At 35.0% G+C, this 14,221-nt stretch overlaps 1 protein-coding gene across 1 annotated transcript; it reads left to right on the top strand.

Annotated features, from left to right (window-relative positions):
* Window positions 1-3,241: 3,241 nt before the first annotated feature.
* Window positions 3,242-13,853, top strand: LOC128983471 (ruvB-like helicase 1). The gene is made up of 8 exons (XM_054402769.1): window positions 3,242-3,462; window positions 4,625-4,753; window positions 9,125-9,299; window positions 10,192-10,394; window positions 11,242-11,410; window positions 12,204-12,402; window positions 12,723-12,917; window positions 13,638-13,853. The coding sequence occupies exons 1-8, from the start codon at window positions 3,322-3,324 to the stop codon at window positions 13,795-13,797; spliced, it is 1,371 nt and encodes a 456-aa protein (XP_054258744.1). The 5' UTR covers window positions 3,242-3,321; the 3' UTR covers window positions 13,798-13,853.
* The last annotated feature ends 368 nt before the right edge of the window (window positions 13,854-14,221 follow it).

Raw genomic sequence — 14,221 nt, 5'->3', positions numbered from 1 at the left:
AAGTCTTGCTTAAAATCCAATGTTTTTTGTTCAGTGCAGCTATATCAAGCATTGCAAGGAGTTAGTTGTGGTAAAAGGTAAAAGAATGAACTGCACTGATTAGTCGTGTCATCAAGATAAGATCTGTTCAAGATAAGTATATAAAGCTAAGGAGGAACTTTTGAGAAAGCAATACTAGCACACGATCAACGGTATGCAAGAATGAAAGGTCTTCTGAAACTTCCCTGAAAAATATCAATTTTCTCATAAACCCTCTCCAAAGTACAGGAACCTCCAACAACAATCAAGGGTTGTTTTTTTTTTACCACAATAATTAGGATATTGGATATAATCCCGTTAGTTTTGTTTTAGTTAGTTGGTTTGATTACTTTTCTTTGAGATAATACTTTCGATGCTACCATAGATTTCTATTTTATTGCATGAAAAGAAATAACAGTACGTTTTTCTTACAATGTGGAATAGTTTTCAAACCTCAATTATGTAACTATTAATCTGTAATTTTTACAGGAATGGAATTTGAACCATTTTGTTCAGAATGTAAAAGACTAACATGTTTTATAAAAATCGCTCGGGGCCATTTTCGAGACAATTGATTTTTTTGTTATTTTATGGGAAATCCCCATTAAGAATCAAAATTTTTAAAAAATGATAAAAATTGAACCGTAATTACAGGCACTATTTTGTTTTTGTTTAGAATTATAAGCACAATAACTGATGATTTTCAATAAGAATAGTTTTTTTTTTCAAAAATACTAATTTTCATTTTTATGGGAAAATAACATAAGTTAAAAATAGCCTTTGAACCGTAATTTTTACAGTAATGGGGGGGGGGGGGGGGTTGCACTATGTTGTTAAGTATTGTAAGGGACATCATATATACTAATATCAATCAAAACCGGGGTTTTTTAAGTTTTCTCTTATTTTATGTTATTTTTTCATGGGAAAATAACATGGTTTACAATACCTTTTGAACCGTAATTTTTACACAAATGGGAGTAATATAATTTTGTTCAGAATTTAGAGGGCTACAGCATACTAAATTTGTATCAAAATCATTCGGGCCATTGTCGAGAAAATCCCATTTTCCCGTTATTTTGTGGGAAAATCACATTTAAAAAAATGAAAATCACACCTGGATATGGAATTAGTACCTATACATCAAGGATGCCAAATTTCAAATTTGATCAAAATCGGACCATATAGTCTGTAGCTCAGTAAACATCCACACATATACAGGGTGTTTTTTTAAACTTGCATCTTTATTTATGTAAAAACCGCAATAGATAGAAATATGCAGTTGGCGGGAATCATCTATTGACGTAGGGGGCACAGTTTTTTTTTAAATTCAACGTTACATTTACTTTCCCCCCCTGCCCACAACTTAATTTTTTTAAATAGCAAGGTACCCCTTGTGACATATCAAATAAAAGAGCATGAAAAAAGAAAACGTTTGATGAAAAAAAATTGAAAATCGGTTCATAAATTTGTGACATATTCCCCCCCCTCCCCCCCCGGAACTTAATTTTTTTTTAAAGCAAGGTACCCCTTGTGACATATCAAATGAAAGAGCATGAAAAAAGAACATTTTTGGTGAAAAAAATTTGAAATTGGCTCATGAATTTGTGAGATAATCCCCCCCTTTTCCCCCTACCCATAACTTGTTTTTTAATAGCAAGGTACCCGCCCTTGTGACATATCAAATGAAAAATAAATTTCACCAAAAATTTTATTTTTTCATGCTCTTTCATTTGATGTGTAACTAGGGGCACTTTGCTATTTAAAAAAAATCAAGTTCCGGGGAAGGGGGGGGAAATATCTCGCAAATTTATGAACCGATTTTTAATTTTTTTTCACCAAAAATTTTCTTTTTTCATGCTCTTTCATTTGATATGTCACAAGGGGTACCTTGCTATTTAAAAAAAATAAGTTGAGGGCAGGGGGGGAATGTGAATGTAACGTTGAATTCAAAACAATTGGGCCCCCTACGTCAATAGATGATTCCCGCAAACTGCATATTTCTATCTATTGCGGTTTTTACATAAATAAAGATGCAAGTTTTTAAAAAAAACACCCTGTATATAAACACACAGAGTGAGACATCACTTCAAAAACAGCTTTTTTGAGTCCAGGGAGGTATCCACACAAAACTCAAACTTAAAACTTTTGACAAAAACAATACTTTCTCCATACGGTATAGGGGAGAAAGTAAAAATGTTGACGAAAACGATGTGCAAACTGCAAACCCACATAACCACCATGGCTTCGTAGTATGTTATCCTAGAGATGGAAATATCATATTAGTCATGCATTTATACTTTTACTAGCTGTACCCGCGGGCTTTGCCCCGTTTTACTTCATAAGTGAGCTCGTTCGCATGGCTCAATCACGTCCTGGTTGAAGTTTGTTCGCTACGCTCACTCACCTTTAGGTTGGAGCTCGTTCGCTGCGCTCACTTGCCTTCAGGTTAGCTCGTTCGCTACGCTAACTCGCCTCCGGGTTGAAGTTCGTTCGCTACGCTCACTCACCTTTTGGTTGCAAATTAGCTGTTGTCATAAATTTAAAAAATAATAATAGTGCTGAACCCTGTTGGTAATCCTTGTAACTTTAATGCTATTGCACATCATAGAACAGAACCAACTTGTTTAATTGAAACAGCTGTTAAGATACATTAATTCCATTTAAATATGAGTACTCATAAGGTTAACATGAGGAACATAAGGAAACTCCAGAGCCACTGGGGCGGGGCCCGAGAGCCCGATCAGAATAAAAACCACTTAGTTTTCCTATTTAATGCCTAAAGAATCAGTGTACCAAATTTCAGCCTCCTAGGTAAATGGGAAGTGGGAGAATTAGTGATGAGTGAGTGAGTGAGTGAGTCAGTGAGGGCTTTGCCTTTTATATATATAGATAAAAAACGCCATCAACGTGACCACGGCACGGACCAACACCAACCACACGCGCATTATATAATTAATGCTTCAAATTATACAATACGATGAAAAGTCTTGTTGCATTTAAGTGTTGATAACGATGTCCTTACTTCATTGTAGAACACTTTCGACGGAAGATACATTTAAACTATTATTGACGACCTCCTCAAAGCCATTCCTACAAAAATGCGGAATTGTGAAAATACATGCTACACAAGTATGTTAAAAATGTGTTTGACTTGTTCTGACTGTACTTTGGTTGGCAACATTGATATTGTAACCATAGTTACTTTAACACGTTTGTTTTTGTATTGAGGTTAGTTTGTTACCGCGGTCTTTACGTTTGTGTTATTGTCTTTAATTAATCTCTCAGGATATTAAAAAATAAAAGATGAAGATAGAAGAGGTTAAAAGCACGGTCAAAACTCAGCGTATATCATCTCACAGCCATATTAAAGGTCTAGGTCTCGATGAAAATGGAATTGCAATTCAAATGGCTTCTGGATTGGTCGGCCAAGAAAGTGCCAGAGAGGTATGCCTAACCTACCGGTATTCTATTATATTTGAGTTTGTTTTACTATGTTTATCATCTGAAGCAATAAACTAGTTAGCCCGATCGAAAAATGTTCCTTTAAAATCGGGGTTTATGACTTGTTTTTTAGAGGCCAGCCTATGGATCTTTGGTTAAATCTAGTCTTTACTAGGCGTAGGCCTAGGCAAATAAGATTTGCCTCACCCACAAACCTCAAAAGAATTTTGATCCTAACTAACTCCTTAACTTAACTAGGCCTACCTGTCTTAAAATGCCTAGGCCTATGCAATTAAGTTAACTTAAACTTAATTTGCTGGTTTGGATTAAGATAAGGCGTTGGCGTTGGTTGGACATTGTGAGCATTGGAATCACAGTTTTGGCTTTCTCTAAAAAAATTGGACTTCCAGGTTACTGTAGCTACCGCTGAATAGGTTAAGTTATAAGTTATAACAATCTTAACACTGATATGGTAACTAAGTATAACTTATACTCAAATGGGATATGTAGACTTCCGTAAGTTATCTATTGTCAAAAACAACCAAATGAAAATATCAATCGATATATCGAATGAAATAATTGATATATGGAATAATTTTTCATTTTGTTATTTTTGACAACAGATAGGCCTACGGAAGTGTACCCCTCAAATGATCTTACTAGGCCTTGTTTTAGTTTTAACGGGCTTAAAAACAATCAATGTATTCCATCTTCTAGCTTAATATACGTTGGTTTGTTGTAATTAAATTATTCACTTCAAATGCCTTAGTTTAAGGTTACTTTTGACACAGAGAAGTAAGATACAGTAAGTTAGGAAACATTCAATGGTACACTTAAGTTATGTCTTGCACCAGTTGCTTGTCTAGTGCAAATTCCATTGGTTGTCCTTTTCTGTCCTCCTCTTCCCCTTCAACATCACGTACTACAGCGCTCATGTTGTATGAATAGTCTGTGTGCTACAACCGCTATTGTAAGCAATAGCCGTTCAGGCTCTTTCTTGTTCGGTACTAGTATAGTCTCTACGACTACGGTGAAGAGGACCAAGATAAAAGGTAAAGCTTGTTACCTCTAAGTTATATTACTTCTCTGTGCTTTTGACCATGTTTGAACCAGTTTCTTAGAAAGGATTTTTAAAATGCTTTGTTCAAAAATAAGTTATTTTTAGGCTGCTGGAATTGTGGTGGATATGATTAAGTCAAAGAAAATGGCTGGAAGAGCTATCCTTATGGGAGGGCCCCCTGGCACAGGGAAAACGGCAATTGCTTTGGCGATCGCACAAGAACTTGGTAGTAAGGTAAATTACTGTTATTTTTATGCTTTTTAATTTAGCCTACTTTTACTATTATGTTTATGCAGTTCTTGCACTTTTCTGTTAGCCTACTATACCGATCTCACCTTGATTTTAAACCCAATTTTACTCAAACTGACCTAACTTTAGGCCTACTGATCACACAAACTTACTAATCGACTTGGATCTGACCAACTAATTCTGACTAAATCTGACTTGGACTAGGCTAATTGAATACTTACTTACTTACTTGAATACTTGAATTCTGCATCGTTGACCGACAAAGTCGGAATAGATTGCGTCACATATAATAAACACTACTATTTACATAAAAACTAACTAAGATGGCGGTGGGTTGCCAAAAAGTGGTGCTTCGTCCAGCTCACTTAGTGAGTATAGAGGTCTGCCCACCAAATAGTCTCTCAGGGTGTCCTTGAAGGCCCTAATGTCCAACTCGCGCACTTCAATTGGAAGCGTGTTATAGAGCTTACTTGTGTAGTAGGGGTAGCCCTTTTGAGTCCAGGCTAGTCGGCATCTAGGTAGGTCAAGGAGATGGCCATGTCGTGTTTGATAGGAATGCTGGTCCTCACGTCGAGCAAGTTTTGTCAAATTTTCTTTAAGTAGCACCATGCTATTTAATACGTACTGGCTATAGATGGTCAGAACCTTTAGGTCTTTGAAGATAGGTCTACAGTGGTCTACATAGGTCTACAGTGGGATTGACTTGGTATGGTAGGTAGGGTAAGGTAAGTTATAACAGATTGGCCAATTTGACAACTTTCCATTTTATTTAACACTTTTTGACACTGTACACTCTCCTAACCAACCGTCCTAAGTTTGGGGGTTTTGTTGGATGGTGTAATTTAACAGGTTGGTTAAAACTGGCAACTATCCAAACATGAAAAATATAGGCCCTAGGCCTACTTGGTAGGAATAAAGTTAGGGATATATAAAAATCTTAGCTTAGTAGGCCTCAGCCTAATGCTGCATTTTGCAATGTTTTCTTATAAAGTACGGTATATTAAAATCAATTAATTTAAAAGATAAGCATACCTAAGTACAGAATGATCGTGTTTTTACACACCTACACTAATTAGCCTAACAGTAATGACAATCTGTTTATTTATACTACATTTAGTTTAAACATTTGATTTTTGAAAATATAAATTCTTTGTCGTTTTAGCGAATTTCCCTATAGGGAAGTAGCTATTACCGTAGGTCTCATGGTAAGACCTAGGCCCGGGACCGATTTACTTTTTCATTTTGATGTCCCCAGAGGCCAAAAACACCATTCGTTCAAATTTTTATATATCTATATATAGATATGTATATATATATATATATATATATATATACTAGCTGTTGTACCCGTGCTTTGCAACGGGAAGAGGACACAAAATAGAAACATTTTAATCTTTATATCTGTTGCATATAATAGTTACACATCTGCCAACCCTTTTAGAAACAAAATTCAACTTTTATAGCCTTAATAGAAACGTTTAAGTTATGACTTTTAAATCTGGTAAGTAGTGGATACCACCATTTTGGTTTTGATTAATTTTAAATATTGTCTAGGCTGATGTGAGAAAAAACTGACCAAATCTTCAAATACAACTTTTACATACATGATTTACCTTCATCTCCCTTAATTACATATCTTTTAATTTATTATTGACATTTTAAATTTCAATTTTGAAGTTGCAAAAACACTAATTATTAAATTTAAATGAAATTATTTTTTAATTTCACTCTTCTTTATATTAAATCACAAATCCTTCCATCTTCAGTTTCTTCACTCACGATAAATCATTAGCAAAACTAAGTCAGCTGTTATAAACCTTAGAAATATTGCTGTTCCTTATCAATACAGTCTTTTGAAATATTAAAGAAACGATATCTATAGGTACCTACTATAAAAAATTGTAAACAAAATTATTTAGCATTAAAGACAGGAGACAAATCTAATATGGTTATCAAAGTATCAAGAACTAAAAAATGTAATAGCAAATACAGTATATGTTGCATTGCATCTCTGATTCTACTATACAAAAATATCAACAAACAACTTAATATACAAAACAGTTCTTTTAAGACCTTCTTCCATAGACCATTGCATTTACATTTTCACACTTACCATTAAGTAAACATACTAACAGATATTTCATTGATTTTAGAAACAAAAGAACACTGTGTAACTGCCTTTGACTATTAATACAACAACTGTATCAACTTATGTATCCAATAGTCAATGGTACTGCTTAGTTTTATCATATTTTCCTTGGTTTAATTTAATCAGTGGTGTGGCAAAACACAAATAATATATGTATCAAATAAAGTAAATGTTAACTGAAAGCTATGTTAAGATAAAATAAGAGTATTTTGTACTACCATTTGATAATTAAATATAGTTACACATATACAACATATTTTAGAAAACAAAAATCAACGTACAATTTAGTTATTGATGATATTCTTTAGTTTAATTTAAGCATGGGCTTAGCAAAACACAATAACTTAATGTACCTAAATATACATATAAAAAACAATGTGATGTGCAAGTTATGTTAAGTTAATCAAACACATGTTAAGCAGTTAGAATTTGTTTAAAGTAGCCTCCAAATTCACACAAAACATCTATACATGGTAATTTCCATACTGTTTCCATAAACACATATCAATAACATTATTTTCATAACTTAGACGCTTTGAAAAATCCAAAGCAGAGCCAGAGTTGATACAGCAACGGTTATAGAATATTTTTTTTCTATAATGATTGACATTGTTTTAGAATAAATAATCCATGATAAAAGGTTAGATTAAAATAAGCCTACCTCATTAGTTATGGAAAATATTATATTTAATTTCTTTGAATCAGCTGTCTGAAATTGTGAAATATGCAGTTTAGCAGTTCTTTTTGTTTACATTTAAATGTCAAAGCAAATGTAAACAAACATTGTTAGAGTTATCATCGCAGCCATGGAGACCAATCAATATTTACTTTTAAAATGTTCACCTCAGAACTTTTAAAGCCAAAGGGGCAAAGCCTACGGTCAGTATCGAAATGTGAATAGTCCTATAATGGTTCTTGGTATGATAGCTATATTTTTGTAAAATTTAAGCCCAGTTGGTTCAGTAGTTTTTGCACCTATTAGTAATACACATACAGACACCATTAGATTTTTATATAATAGTATAGATATAGATATAGATAGATATGTGTCCATCCGCACGATAACTTGAGTAATTTTTGTCCGATTTTGATAAAATTTGGTTTGAAGGTGTAAGGCGGGATAAACTCGAACGAGTTCGCGAACCAGCATGATCGGACTATGGGAACGGGGGTTTACGGGGGGTTTTATGGGGTAAAAATAGGTTTTTCCCATTTTTGACCCAAAAAAAATAAAATTTTGCAAAATCTTTTCAAACCATTTGGTAGAGCTTAAAAAACAAATAATTTAGTATATTGAAGTGTTACTATGCGCCTAATGGTTACGGAGAAAATTCCAAAAAAATGTAAATTTTAAATTCCCATGTTATTCTTATGGAGAATAAGTAAACTGTTGTAGTTTGCTTGTTTATGAACATATTTTGATCTAATTTGGAAAATGTTTTTATTTCTTACTAACTATTAACATTTTACAAAAAAAAGTTTTACCCTCCCTGATGCAGCAAACCTAAGTACCTGTTAAAATAATTCTATTTAAATAGGAAATAAATGTTAAATTTTTAAGTAGACATTTTAGTGTAAATCCAATCAGACATATGGAAATTCGCTTAGTCTGCAGGTTTGCTGCGGCGCGGGTATTGTTTACATAAACTGGATTTGTTGTACAATCCGAGTGGAAAGAGTACCTATCACTTTTTTATATTTACAGTTTGGGTGTATTGATGATTTTACTTTGCCGGTACTTTTCTTTCTCCGTTAACTGTGATGTTGATGATTTATATTTACAGTTTGGGTGTATTGATGATTTTACTTTGCCGGTACTTTTCTTTCTCCGTTAATTGTGATGTTGATGATTTATATTTACAGTTTGGGTGTATTGATGATTTTACTTTGCCGGTACTTTTCTTTCTCCGTTAATTGTGATGTTGATGATTACAAAATGAAAAAAGTGAGTGGAATCAATAGAAAATGAGCTTTTAGTTTTGAATAGCTTCAACAACAAAGAGACTTTAGTCAGTAACAAATTATTAATTTAAAATATACATATAAGTTGGCTATTATAAGTATTTTTGATTGGTAAAATTTGTCTAGAAGTGTTCTAACCTTTTCCTTTCTCTGACAGCCGTGGTTAGTTTAGGTTGGGACCGAGGCTCTACTGTACATCGAGCCTAAGTTTAGGCCTACATCTAATTTCACGAATCAAATTTCAGGTGCCTTTTTGTCTTATGGTTGGATCGGAAGTGTACAGCTCAGAGATTAAAAAAACAGAAGTGCTCATGGAAAACTTTAGGCGAGCTATCGGACTGAGGATCAAAGAAACTAAAGAAGTTTACGAAGGAGAAGTTACAGAGCTGACCCCGGTTGAGACTGAAAACCCCATGGGAGGTAAGTAACATGTCTGCTGCGTATTTTGGGGTACAGTTCCACAGAGAACCTAAAAGGTTAATTTTGTAAATGGTAGCCTTTTTTTTGTTGTTACCACAAACTGAACCAAACAAAACTAATGTAACATAAACGCTGCAGTTCACAATAAAAGGAGTGGTAGGCAAATATATTCTCTTAAAAAATTCTTGCTATAGAGAAAAATTTTTTAAATCCATATTAATATAAAATGAAATAACTTATTTTTAACTTTAATCAATATTTATATTGAACTAATATTCAATCCGATAATATACATGGTAGGTTCTCTGCAGAGCGTTACCCAAATGGTTTGTGCAACAAAACCTAATTAACTTAAATGGAGTAGCTTGACGATTTTGCACTGAGCTAGGTCTATTCTGTGAGTACAAAAAAGCTATAGTAACTATTCTAACTAAGTTAGCTGAGTGGTTATAGTGTCTGCCTATTGGTGAGTCGGTAAACACACTTTTAATAAATGGTCCTGGCTTAAAAACAGCTGGTCTTAGTAATAAATTCAAAGTCTAACCCAGTTACGCCCAGTCTCCATCTAATGGTAGGCCTACATACTCGATCTAAATACGTTTATAATATAAAGGATCACCTTAATTTCTAGAGATCATCCGCTACACTACCAACACTTCTCACTCTCTCTCACTGAGGCCTTTGTTGGGATCGTTTTTCATCCTTCTGCCATAATCTTAATTCATTCCTCAAGGTATTCAACTTAAGATAGGTTACGGTACCGTCTAATAAATAAATCTATTAAAGATTACCTGTTTAGGCCTATTCAAGAATTACTGCTTGACTGAGTATCCCGTTTCCTTTTTTTTTAACCACGTGTTTAACCATTTATAAACCATGCTTATTCAAACAGGTTATGGCAAGACTGTTTCTCATGTGATAATTGGATTGAAAACGGCCAAAGGCACAAAACAGCTGAAGCTAGACCCGAGTATTTATGAATCGCTTCAGAAAGAGAAGGTGGAGCCCGGCGATGTGATTTATATTGAGGCTAACAGTGGAGCAGTGAAAAGACAAGGCCGCAGCGACACCTTCGCTACCGAGTTCGATTTGGAGGTAAGATCTATAGCTATTTAAATTAAGAATGTAACTTAAATTAAAAGGGCCTAGCTATTAAGCAGGTATTAGTACAGTACACTATCGCTCATCCGGATCGGCATTTTCCGGACTCCCGCTAGTCCGGATCGGCAATCGTGATTATTTTAGTGGCACAGTTCAGTAGAAGTCCGATTATCCGAGCTAAATGGGTCCGAGACTACCTCGTATAATCAAAAACTCGGATAACACGGCAGTAAAAATTACTACCGGTGGAACTGTGTTAGCCCGTCTATCAATACTGTGGACCTGGGAAAAAATTGAAAAAAAACGGCTATACAGTACTGTATTTGCTCGACTCTCGATAGTCCAGATTTTTCGTAATTCGGACCGGATGTCCGCCACATTAGTCCGGATGAGCGAGAATCTACTGTATTTCTGTTTGAATAGCTTTCCTTCAAACCTTCCTTTGCTAAAAATGCTGTCAGGAAAAATATTCTTATCTTTGTGTACAATCACAATGTAATAGTAAATTGCATCACAAGGGCGTAATGTGATTCTTTTTATATGAGCTCCAGTTTAACAAAGCCGAGGTAGGAAAATGAGCAAACGTTTAGAAGACACTTTAGCCCTTGTGGTGAACTCCTAAAATGACTTTCATCTCGTTTTCAATTCTGCCATTGTAAACAAGCATCTTTGTTAGTGTAGTAAGGTATTCAATAATTTTGTCAATTACAATAGTGGTAGTGTACTCTCTCCCATTCAGGTACTCTTTTCTATAAAAAATGTATTAGTAAAAAAATCAATACAATAGCTAATATTAACATCTAAACAAATTTGTAGAGTGAGCATTTAATGTTTTCAACAGGCAGAAGAGTATGTCCCCTTGCCCAAGGGTGATGTTCACAAGAAGAAGGAGGTGATTCAAGACGTCACCCTCCACGACCTTGACGTTGCCAACGCTCGACCCCAGGGCGGACAAGACATTCTCAGCATGATGGGGCAACTCATGAAGTCCAAGAAGACTGAAATTACAGGTTCAGCATTTTTCTAATAACGTTTTTTGCCCTTAAGCTGTAATTTAACTAAGAAATAGGTTTTACCCTAATCGATAAAGCCAACAAATAAAAAGTTTAAACTGTTGTTACAGTCGTTATGGCATTACAATCCGATCAACAGACACTAAGCTCTTGGCTGACTAACTCGTTTGACGATTTGCAAAACAATTTAACATACAAAAACATACAGGACTGTTGCACATACGGCACCGGTTGGCATTCCTGCAATCTGAACCAGATGCTGACTAGAGGTTATTCCTGCGTTTAGAAACCCAGCTTTGAAATGAGGAGTACAAAGTTCAGTTGATGACACCATGAATAATGCACGATTCCTCTAGTTGGCAATCTTGCTCAGATTGCAGAAATGTTAACTGGTACCACGTGTGCAACAGGCCTGTCTGGTTTTGTAACGTTTGATCGTTTTGCAAATATTCTTCTGTGTTTTCTATAACAAATACCAGGTTATTAGGGAAAGGAGGAAAAATTAGGATCAGGTATGGCGTATGTGTCTTACATTTTCCCCTGTCTTTACCTCAATGACTGAAAGTGGAGCTAGCTCCAAATGGCAAAGGTTGTGGGGCTGTGTATTTATTAAAGAAGACAAGTTCTGTAGTACCCCACCAGGGTAGGTCACATAATATTGTTAATATTAACACTGAAGCTTCAAAATTCTTCATCGATACATTGAGAAATCGGGGCTGCCGGAAACTCGTAGGACTGCTGAATTACTCATGAATTTCACAAGAGTGACTAATGTCTATAACGTTTCTAGATAAGTTGCGGAAGGAGATCAATAAGGTAGTGAACAAATACATCGACCAAGGCATCGCAGAGTTGGTGCCCGGAGTGTTGTTTATAGACGAGGTTCACATGTTGGACATTGAGACGTTCACTTACCTCCACCGAGCCCTGGAGAGTGCCATCGCTCCCATCGTCATATTTGCGACCAACAGAGGCCGATGTGTCGTCAGGTGAGTAACAGTTATAGCAATGGCATTGTTGAACGGGGTGGTGCAAAAAAAAGGAAGTTTACTAAAACAAAGCTTAGAATTACTTAACTAAATTGTACCACTCACTGCAGTGCTCTGAGATGGCCAGTAAGATCATGGACCGAATGGAATATGTTGTTGTTGTTATTAACGAAGGACGACACGTAGAACATGTTTTTTTTTTAGTAAAGTAGTTGTAAGCTTTTCCGTTAATTACTTAGTTCTCAAGTTTAGCTACATAAATATTTCTTTTCAAGATTTTTCAACGAAACAATAATTAATGTAAATTGTACAATGTTTAGAGGTACAGAAGACATAGTGTCGCCGCACGGTGTTCCACTAGATCTGCTAGATAGACTGTTGATCATCCGCACACTGCCTTACTCTCGGCCGGAGATTGAGCAGATACTGAAGATACGAGCGCAGACGGAGGGTATCAACATTGACACTGACGCGCTGCAAGGGCTGAGCGAAATTGGATCCAGAACTACACTGAGGTAAGAATCGCATGGAACGTTGAGTTTCCATGCAGCTTTGTTATGTGTAATGAGTAGGAAACAGTCAGATCTAGTTCTAAATTCCTCAACATTTTCTGTACCACTAGTGTTGAAGAATCGTCAATTTCTCATAATTTGTAACTTAATTTAATGTTACTTCCAGAATATCAAGCGATTGCGGCAAAGTGATCATCTCCAGTGATTGCGATTTTTAGCGACATTAAGAAAATTGACATTGAAAAAAACATTGCAGACGTTTCCCATAGTCATAATAATATCACATAACTCCAAATTTAAAATAAAATAGAAAATTATTGAAATTAAATATTGCAAGAACCATGGGAATACAATTTTCCTGTTCTTGACCTGACTTAATCTTGACTAACCGACTTATACTTTTAGGAATATTAAGATAACACTTGATGAGATTATTACTATTAGTGTGCCTATTATTTATGAAAAAATCACACATTTATTTAACTATTTAATATTGTTCTGTGTAATATTTTAATCACACTTGCAGTTGAGAATCAAAGTCAAAACTTTAGTACAAGCACGAAAAACAGAATCCAATTCAGCACTGAATTATTTCTTTAAAAACTAAATACCTGTGTAACTAATTTTGTGTTAACAACTGATCTTTGTTCTTTGTCTCGATAAAGGCACCTAATGTTAGCGAGTAATGCCTTTAAAATATGGTTCATGAATAATTGATTCCAGGTATGCTGTTCAACTGCTCACACCTGCATACCTGACGGCTAAAGTAAACGGACGCTCATCCATCTCCAAGGAAGATATCCAGGAATCTGCGGAACTGTTCCTTGACGCCAAGTCTTCAGCCAGAATATTAACTCAGAATAAAGACAAGTTCATGCAATAGAAACTTATTATCACAAGTGTATAGTTATAGAGTTAAGATTTACGTTTTTATTTTTAGTTCTGTGTATTATTATTTCCCTCTGTTTTATTTTTACTGTGTGTGACCTTTAGTTGAAAGGGTACAAATCATCATAAGATGTCCTAAAAAGAATTCCCATATGTATTGTAAACAAAAGTTTGTATCCATTGTAGTTAAATAATTGTGTTATTAAACTTTTTCTGTGATCATTCAGTATAAAATTTACTACTTTTATTGAATTGCCTTTTGCGAACGAACTTCAACCGGGACGTGATTGAGCCATGTGAATACTTATGAAGTTAAACGGCCCGTGGGTACGGCTAGTTAAAAAATAAAGCATAACAGCCAAGTCTCTAGAGGTTGGAGGTCATCTTAAGAATGCTTTAAACTTGGGACAATACGTTTT

The sequence above is a fragment of the Macrosteles quadrilineatus genome, unplaced genomic scaffold (genome assembly GCF_028750875.1).
Source record: "Macrosteles quadrilineatus isolate MER2022 unplaced genomic scaffold, UCM_ALF_1.0 Scaffold_1__1_contigs__length_201487025, whole genome shotgun sequence".
Taxonomy (NCBI): Eukaryota; Metazoa; Arthropoda; class Insecta; order Hemiptera; family Cicadellidae; genus Macrosteles; species Macrosteles quadrilineatus.
The sequence above is the reverse complement of the archived record's forward strand: the minus strand, read 5'-3'. Positions and strand labels throughout refer to the sequence as shown.